At 39.0% G+C, this 9400-nt stretch overlaps 1 protein-coding gene across 2 annotated transcripts; it reads left to right on the forward strand.

The window, feature by feature from the left end:
* The first annotated feature begins 365 nt into the window (after positions 1 to 365).
* On the forward strand, positions 366 to 6558 carry LOC127904257 (uncharacterized). 2 transcript variants are annotated; one of them, XM_052446845.1, is made up of 7 exons: positions 366 to 4300; positions 4715 to 4947; positions 5042 to 5180; positions 5282 to 5352; positions 5442 to 5692; positions 5758 to 5877; positions 5958 to 6558. In XM_052446845.1, the coding sequence occupies exons 5-7, from the start codon at positions 5570 to 5572 to the stop codon at positions 6426 to 6428; spliced, it is 714 nt and encodes a 237-aa protein (XP_052302805.1). In that variant the 5' UTR covers positions 366 to 4300; positions 4715 to 4947; positions 5042 to 5180; positions 5282 to 5352; positions 5442 to 5569; the 3' UTR covers positions 6429 to 6558. The 2 variants fall into 2 exon arrangements, with proteins under 2 accessions (XP_052302805.1, XP_052302806.1); XM_052446846.1 differs by having other exon boundaries at positions 5042 to 5159.
* The last annotated feature ends 2842 nt before the right edge of the window (positions 6559 to 9400 follow it).

Below are 9400 nucleotides of genomic sequence, written 5' to 3' on the forward strand. Positions count from 1 at the left end.
AGTGTCTCATGGAAAAGACACCTTGCATATGCCTGTTCCCAATGAACCAACTCATGATAGCTCTATTGTTCTTGGCCTCCAGGCTATCAAATCGGATGTTAACCCTTGTGCATCTTCTTCTGAACCTTCTCCTCTGTCTCCATCCAAGTTCAGCCCTCCCTGCCCGGATGTTCTTCCAACCATCCCTGAGATTAGTTCTGGTTCCAAGCTTGTGGATACTGTTACAGTTGAAGATTGCTCAGAAGATGAAGCTTTGGTAGATGCGCTTTTGGAAGAGGAACAACTGGATTTTTCCTTTTTTGATGATGATTGTTATGATGGTTCACCCCTGTCTTCCCCTCCTGCTGCTCCAGCTCTTCCTCTTGTCAATACAGGGGGTAGTCCACAAAATACATCTCCATAAGCAACTTCCTCCCTCCCCTCTGGTAGCCGTGTATGGCGGGATCTCTTCTCTTCTGACCATCCATCTACTCACTGTACAAAGCTACAAAACTTCTCCTTTAATCATCTCACCAAATCATGTGCCATCTATCCAGAACATATCCAACCTCAGTTTGAGGTTTGGAATTTGTGTGTTGTGGATTATGTTTCAGGTAAGAGCCCTGGTTAAAAGGCCTTGAATGGCATCATTTCCTCTGTATGGAAATGTGAAGCTTCTCTCACTATCCATGCCTCTAGATGGCTGATCTATAGATTTAATCGGAAGGAAGACAAAATTTCTGTTCTTCAGGGTGGACCATACATTGTGTATGGTAAACCTCTTATTTTGAAACAGATGACGAAGTTTTTTGACTTCTCCAGTGAGGAGATGACGAGGGTTCCTGTCTGGGTAAGATTTCCAAACCTTCCCCTTTGCTATTGGTCTCCTGTGTGTCTGTCCAAAATTGCCAGTGTTCTAGGCAAGCCCATCCAGTGTGACCATATGACCTCTACTCTCTCTCGCCTGTCTTATACAAGAGTTCTTATTGAACTTGACCTTCGTGAAGACACTCAACAATCTGTAGTGGTGTCTCTGCCATCTGGTCTAGTGCTTCAACAAAAGGTAGTCTATGAATCTCAACCTAAATTTTGCAATTTATGCAATGCCATTGGCCATACCCGACTTCTCTGTTCCAAAGCTGCATCCAATATCAAAGATGGGGGTTGTGCTCAGGTTAACCATGCAAGCAAAGAGGGAGTCTTTAGTAGACTGGGTCCCCACATACAGCAACATGTGCAGGTCCCAATCAAGGATTCGCAAGAACAGAGTCAACCATTAACAGTTCAGTTTCCTCCTATAGCTACATCAACCTCTCTTGTTGTGGCTCCTTAGTCTGTTGGTCCCAGTGTTACTCCTGATGAAGGCTGGATCACGGTGGAGTCTAGACGAAAGTCCAATAACCATGTTAAAAGCCCCTCCAAAGGGAAGACAGTGAATGCTATTGAAGATGTGTCTGGTAAAACTCCCTGCCATACTCTTACTATTCCTGTATGTGCAGATGCTATTGTCCATCTGCCTAGTACAGGAATTGTTGTTACTCTAGAATGTGCAAATACTGTTACTACTGCAAGTGCAGATGTTGTTACTCCTGAATGTGCAGATACTGTTACTACTGCATGTGCAGATGTTGTTACTCCTGAATGTGCAGATGTTGTTTTGACAGTTGCTTCTTCTAGCTTGAGGCCTCCCAATCCGGGAGAAGGTATTCTGGCCTCTCAGCCTTTAGAAGTTCCTTTGTTGGGGAATTCAGTCAGGACCAATGTGAAGCATAATAGCATGAGGACCAATACTGGTAGTAGAAGGGCCATCCCTTCTCCTGCATCTCCATGATTATATATAGTTGGAATGTCAAGGGTCTCAATAATCCCCTGAAGCAACATGAGGTGGTTGGCCTCATGAAGAAATTCCGTATGGATATTTGTGGATTGCTTGAAACTAAATTGACTCTCTCTAGGGTAGCCAGGCTGCACAGGTTGCGACTTCGGGATTGGAAATATATCTCTAATGCGAATGCAGCATCTATTGCTCATATTGTGGTTTTTTGGAATCCTTCCACAGTCTCTGTTGATCTAATTTCTTCCACTGCTCAAGCCCTACATCTTTCTGTTCATAGCCTTATCTCTCAATACAACTTTCATGTTACTTTTGTGTGTGGATACAACTTTATTTATGCTAGAAGGTCTTTATGGGCGGATTTGAGATGCTGGAACTCCTCATGTCCCTAGATGCTTCTTGGTGATTTCAACTCTGTTCTTTCTTCTGCAGACAAGCACAATGGTGAGCCTGTTTCTTCCTATGAAACTTTTGATTTTCGTCAGTATTGCTTAGACCTTGGCCTCCAGGATGTGAACTATACTGGTTGTCACTATAGTTAGACCAATGGTACTGTGTGGAGCAAACTTGATAGGGTTCTGACAAATCCATATTGGTCTTCCCTTCATCACTTGACTCACGTTCACTTTGATCCTCCTGGAGCTTTTACAGACCACTCTCCTGCCAAAGTTAGTTTGGATCATCCTGTTCAAGGCAAGAGAAACTTCAAATTCTTCAACATGTGGACTTCCCATGATCAATTCCTTGACGTGGTCTCTACTCATTGGTCCTCTGATCTATATGGCACTCCTATGTATCTTTTGTGTCGTAGGCTGAAGATTTTAAAGAGGCCTCTTAAGGAGCTCAATCGACTACATTTCAGCCACATCTCAGAACATGTTTCTCGCCTTGAAACTGAGTTGGCGACTCATCAACTATCCCTGCATCATGACAGAGACAATCACCATTTATTGGACCAGGAAAAGCTTCTTAGATCAAAGCTTTCACAATTGAAGTTTGTAGAGAAACAATTTTTCAGCCAAAAGATCAAATGCAATTTTCTTAAAGAAAGTGATAGAGGCACCAAGTTCTTCCATGAACTGATGAATCATAATCACAGAAGGAACTTTATTCCAGCAATTATGACCGGCCATGGTCGTCAAAGCTCCTCTTTGGAGGAAGTTGGAGGCGTCTTTGTCAATTACTTCCAGTAGCAACTTGGCATGTCCAACCCCACTATCCCTTTTGATAGTGCGGTTATCCACAGTGGGCCATGTCTCTCTAGTTCTCATGCTCTCTTCCTCTCTCCGGCCACTCATGATGATATTCGAAAGGCAGTTTTCAGCATAGGGGATGATAAAGCACCCAGGCTGGATGGCTATTCTTCATTTTTTTTCAAGCGTGCCTGGCACATAGTTGGGGAAGATTTTTGTGTTGCTGTTCAAGATTTCTTCCTTACTAGTCAGCTCTTTCGGCAGGTTAATCACTCCATCATTGCTTTGGCCCCTAAATCAGCTAATGTTACATCTCCATTTGATTTCAGGCCCATTTTCTACTGCAATGTAATTTATAAGGTCATTGCAAAGATTCTGGCTGGTCGACTGGCTCATGCACTTACAGATATTATCAGCCCTTTGCAAAATGCCTTCTTGGGTGGACGATTTATGAGTAATAACATCAATCTTGTCTAGGACCTACTCAGACATTATGGCAAGAAACGTTCCTTTCCTCACTGTGTAAATACTGAGATAATCAAGGTTGAATTAAATTAAAGAAAATAAACTAAAATAAAAAGAAGTGGGGGCAAAACGAATACACTCAAAGAAAATAGGGCCTAAATGCAAATAAAAATAATTATAGAGCATAAATACTACTCTTCTTACCAAAAAAAAATCTGCAACTATCGTGAAAAAAGAAGAGAGGGAGTTTTGGTATCTATTTTTACAGATCAAGAGAGAAACACCAAATTTCAAGAACCCACACTACCAGAAATTCGCTTAATAGCAACGGATTTACAGACAGACTATTTCTGTCGGTAATTTGAGGTTGACATTACCGACGAAACTTTTTCTGTTTGTAATTCAGTCGGTAACTACCGACGGAAAGTGTCTGTCGGTAGTTACCGACTGAATTACGGACGGAAAGTTCAGAATTAAAAAAAAAGGCGGGTTGTTGACGTGGAGGTTTTGGCGGGGTTATTTTTACCGATGGAATCACCGACGGATTCGAAATGGCATATATGTACGATGACGTGTCGATTTTTCTGTCAGAATAGCCGACGGACTCACCGACGAAAAATCCGTCGGAAAAAGTTAATATATGCCCTCTCTGCTGACCCTCTCCTCCCCTATTTCTCCTTCTTCTTCCTAATCCCAACTCTCCCCATCTGCAAACAACCAGCCCCCCCTCCCCTCCAAACAAAAATCTCCCTCATCTCAGCACAACAAGTTATATTTCTTGAAGTTTTGTGGTCACAACATCCGTGTTCTGATTTACCGACGGATTTTTGTAAGTAATTCTATCTTTTTATTATTTTTTTAGTATATGTATTTTGTTAGTAGATGTACATGTTTTATTGTTATTTCTCAAACAAACTTGTAGTATATGATTTATGTTTAATTTTTTCCATTAATTTTAATTGTTAGTCTAGAGTTTTTTTTTTATTTATTGAATAAATTTTATTGTTGTATTGACATAATTATTGAATAATTTGTTGAATTGTAATTCTTAATGTTGAATTTACCTTAAGATTAGTAATTGAATATGTTGGAATAATTAGTATAGATTGGGTCAATTGGTTGTGGCTATTGTTAATATGTGCAGGTTTGTGGATTTGGGTAGTATCCAGTATAGGGGAGGTGCTGTCGAATTTTTTTTTACATTTGAATTTAATTATATAATTATTTGTATAAAATTATGTAGATGCATAGAATGAAAACCAGAGCTGGTCGCTCACGTATGGTCGCAGCTAGTTCGTCTAGCAGCGAGGATGATATTTCCTTAGGTGCCTCTCAAGAAGAGGCACCTACACCACCTGCGCCGTCAACCGATGCTGCCTCTTCCAGCGCTAGTTCACAGCGCAGAGGCGGCGTGCCTTCGCAGTGGAATCAATTTACCCGCAAGTACGAGGCACAGTGGAAGGACGACCTTTCAATGTAAGTTTGTTAAGGTTTTAGTTTTTTTAAAAAAAACAAATTACAACATAATTTATGAAGTAATCACTATTGAATTTATTTCATTTATTTTCAGGTTCACAAACATTGAGGCCTCCCGAGTAATATCATCGACGTTTAAATCGTCGATGGAGATTCTATTGTTTCAATGGAGTCAGATATCCAAGCATCCTGAATGAATGCCTCAAATCAATGTATAGTTTGACAGATTTGAGGTTGATGTTAATTTATAATTTTTAGCTTATTTCTAAAAAAATAATTAATATAATTGTAAATAAATTATTATTTTTATTTAAAATTAATTATTTATACACAGGACAAATTCTACTGGGATAGTGAGCATAACACTGTTATGAGGAGGGTGTGGGAAAATCATGCGGCAACTAGGTAACATCGAAAACAATACAAGATTTTTTTTTAGACAAAAATTTATGTTTTGAAATGTAATTTTTGGTTGCATGATTTTTGGTATGAAGCACAAAAAAGGGCAAAAAAAACTGTGAGAGATAGGGGTTTCCAAGGCTAGAACGATGTTGCGGTTTGGAGGGATTTCAAATCGATATACATCCAGGAAGATATATGGCCGCCCTATCTTGAGCACGTGATGTTTGAGCGGTTCACACGACGTTCACAGTCTGGTGTTGGCAACCGGAATCGGCCAATTCATGGCTCGGTGACAACGCACATTGACGGCTCCGTTCCGTTTGGTGCAAATGCAAAATGGATGGTAAGATTAATTTAAATGAAATATATCGTTAAATTAAGTTGTTAATAAATCTTTTTTCATTATAGGCTACGTCTCTTGGACGTGAGTCGAGCCCGATGGAATTGTTTGTGGAGACGCACGTGCGGAGTCAAGACCGCCAAAAAGGGGCGCAACAGTTCGTTGACAACCATGCTCAACATTTCGTGGTATGTTTGTTCAATCATTTTATTTTGTAAGTTATTATGTTTATTGAATTGACTATGATGATTACTTTTTTTATTTTCAGGAGACCTATAATAATCGGTTGAGGGAGAGATACGAGGACGATACTTTGACCCATCCGGAATTTGATCCGGATTTGTGGATGGAGGTTGGATCGTCAGGTGGACCCGATAAAAATCGAGTTTACGGGCTCTCCAACACTACGGCCGATAACTTGCGGTCGGCCCGTAGTGTTTCAACCGTTGGGAGCTCCCAATCAATATCGAGCTCCCAATCTAAGGAGGTCGTGGCCTTGCAGCAACACACGGCTCAGCTCACCGAAAAATACGACCACCTATCAGCAGAGTACGCACAACTCAAAGCGTCTCAAGCACAACAAAGAGCGGAGTCTGAACAACAAAAAATGGCTTATGAACAGCTTCGCGAAATGGTCATGAACATGGCAACACAGAGTGGAACATGTGCGCCTAATCCTTTTTTGCCGTATAACCACCAGCCTCCTCCTCCTCCTCCTCCAGCTCCACCTTTATATTAATTTGTAATAAACATTATTTACCTTTAAAATTTCATTTAAAATTTTTTTAGAAACACATTCAGTTTGTAATGAATATTATTTAACTTTGATTTTTTGTTTTCGATGTTTAATATAAATTTTATTTGCATAATTGGTTTTTATTACCATTAATTTATATAATTTTATATTATGTATTCTAAATAATTTTTTAAAAACAAATTTAGAAAAAACTATTACAAAGGGTTTTACCGACAGAATAAATCCGTCGGCATTTGATAGTAGCTGCCACATTCATCGACGCATTTACAGACGGATATATTCGGTTGGTATTTCATACACTCACCGACAACTTTATCGACGAAATGAATCCGTCGGCATTTGATAGTAGCTGCCACAAATACCGACGAATTTACAGACGGATTTATTCGGTCGGTATTTCAAAAACTCACCGACATATTTACCGATGGTACGTGGCCGTTGGTAAATCACGATATCACCGACGAAATAAAATCCATCGGTATATTTCAAGCGGGAAACTTTTTTTTTGCGCGCAAATTCCATCTGTAAAACCATCGGCAAATGGTTTTTTTGTGTTTCTGACCGATATAGCGACAAAATATAGAATTACCGATGAAAGGATAGTCGACAGACGTATTCCGTCGGTGAAGACGTCGGTAAATAATTCACCGACGGACTGGTAATCACACACCAACAGAATATTTCCGTCAGTAAAATTGTGAAATCCTGTAATGCCATCCAGGATTAAGGGTTATAGGTAAAAACAAACATTGGTGGGCAAGGGATTAACAAGAAAAATTGAACAAGAAGAGAAGAGGGGAGGGTCGGCTGTAATTAGAAAGAAAAGGAGGGATAAAGACCTTGATTCGTATCGGGTAAGATATTCTAAACATGGTCTTATGAGTTGTTTTAAAGTCAATTATAAATTGATGCATGGATATTAAATTATAGATTTGAGTTCTATAACTCCAGATATAGTTAAAAATCTGAGGAGAGATCAGACAGTAACAGTTCAAAAACGAGACAATAACAGTCAAAGTGTTTGTTGATAAGCAATTTTAACTATCTTAGAGGCAAAACTAGGTTCTCTTTAAATCATAGAACTTGTAGCCTCATATGTTAGCTTTCCAACGAGACTAATCTCGCTTGAATCATAGTTATATAACTCCAGATATAGTTAAAAATATAAGAAGAGCTTAGACAATAACAGTTCAAAACGTGACAGTAACAATTGGACAGTAACAGTCTAAGTGTTTGTTGATGAGCAATTTTAACTATCTTAGAGGCAGAATTGGATTCTCCTTAAATAATAACACTTGTAGCCTCCTGTGTTAGCTTTCCAACGAGACTAATCTCGCTTGAATCAGAGTTCTATAACTCCAGATATATTTAAAAATCTGAGGAGAGGTCAAACAGTAACAGTTCAAAAACGAGAAAGTAACAGTTGGAGAGTAACAGTCCAAGTGTTTGTTGATGAGCAATTGTGACTATCTTAGAGGGAGAACTGGGTTCTCCTTAAATCATAGAACTTGTAGCCTCATGTGTTAGCTTTCCAACGAGACTAATCTCGCTTGAATCGGAGATCTATAACTCCAGATATATTTAAAAATCTGAGGAGAGGTCAAACAGTAAAACTTCAAAAACAAGACAGTAACAGTTGGAGAGTAACAGTCCAAGTGTTTGTTGATGAGCAATTTTGACTATCTTAGAGGCAGAACTGAATTCTCCTTAAACATAGAACTTGTAGCCTCATCTCTTAGCTTTCCAACGAGACTAATCCCGCTTGAAGCGGAGTTCTATAACTCCAGATATATTTAAAAATCTAAGGAGAGGTCAGATAGTAACAATTCAAAAACAAGACAGTAACAGTTGGTGAGTAATAGTCCAAGTGTTTGTTGATGAGCAATTTTAACTATCTTAGAGGCAGAACTGAATTCTCCCTAAACATAGAACTTGTAGCCTCATGTCTTAGCTTTCCAACGAGACTAATCCCGCTTGAAGCGGAGTTCTATAACTCCAGATATATTTAAAAATCTAAGGAGAGGTCAGATAGTAACAATTCAAAAACAAGACAGTAACAGTTGGTGAGTAATAGTCCAAGTGTTTGTTGATGAGCAATTTTGACTATCTTAGAGGCAGAACTGAATTCTCCTTAAACATAGAACTTGTAGACTCATGTCTTAGCTTTCCAACGAGACTAATCCCGTTTGAAGCGGAGTTCTATAACTCCAGATATAGTTAAAAATCTTAGAAGAGGTCAGACAGTAAAAGTTCAAAAACGAGACAGTAACAGTTGGATAGTAACAGTCCAAGTGTTTGTTGATAAGCAATTTTAACTATCTTAGAGGCAAAACTGGATTCTTCTTAAATCATAGAACTTGCCTCATGTGTTAGCTTTCCAACGAGACTAATCTCGCTTGAATCAGAGTTCTATAACTCTAGATATATTTAAAAATCTGAGGAGAGGTCACACAGTAACAGTTCAAAAACGAGAAAGTAACAGTTGGACAGTAACAGTCCAAGTGTTTGTTGATGAGCAATTTTGACTATCTAGGTAGAACTGGGTTCTCCTTAAATCATAGAACTTGTAGCCTCATGTGTTAGCTTTCCAACGAGACTAATCTCGCTTGAATCGGAGATCTGTAACTCCAGAAAAATTTAAAAATCTGAGGAGGTCAGACAGTAAAACTTCAAAAACGAGACAGTAACAGTTGGAGAGTAACAGTCAAAGTGTTTGTTAATGTGCAATTTTCACTATCTTATAGGCAGAACGGGGTTCTCCTTAAATCATAGAACTTGTAGCCTCATGTCTTAGCTTTCCAACGAGACTAATATAGCTTGAATCGTAGTTCTATAACTCCAAATATAGCTAAATTTCTGAGGAGAGGTCAGACAGTAACAGTTCAAAAACGAGACAGTAACAGTTGGACAGTAATAGTCCAAGTGTTTCTTGATGAGCAATTTTAACTATCTTA

Source organism: Populus trichocarpa, chromosome 14 (assembly GCF_000002775.5).
Source record: "Populus trichocarpa isolate Nisqually-1 chromosome 14, P.trichocarpa_v4.1, whole genome shotgun sequence".
In the NCBI taxonomy this organism is placed as follows: Eukaryota; Viridiplantae; Streptophyta; class Magnoliopsida; order Malpighiales; family Salicaceae; genus Populus; species Populus trichocarpa.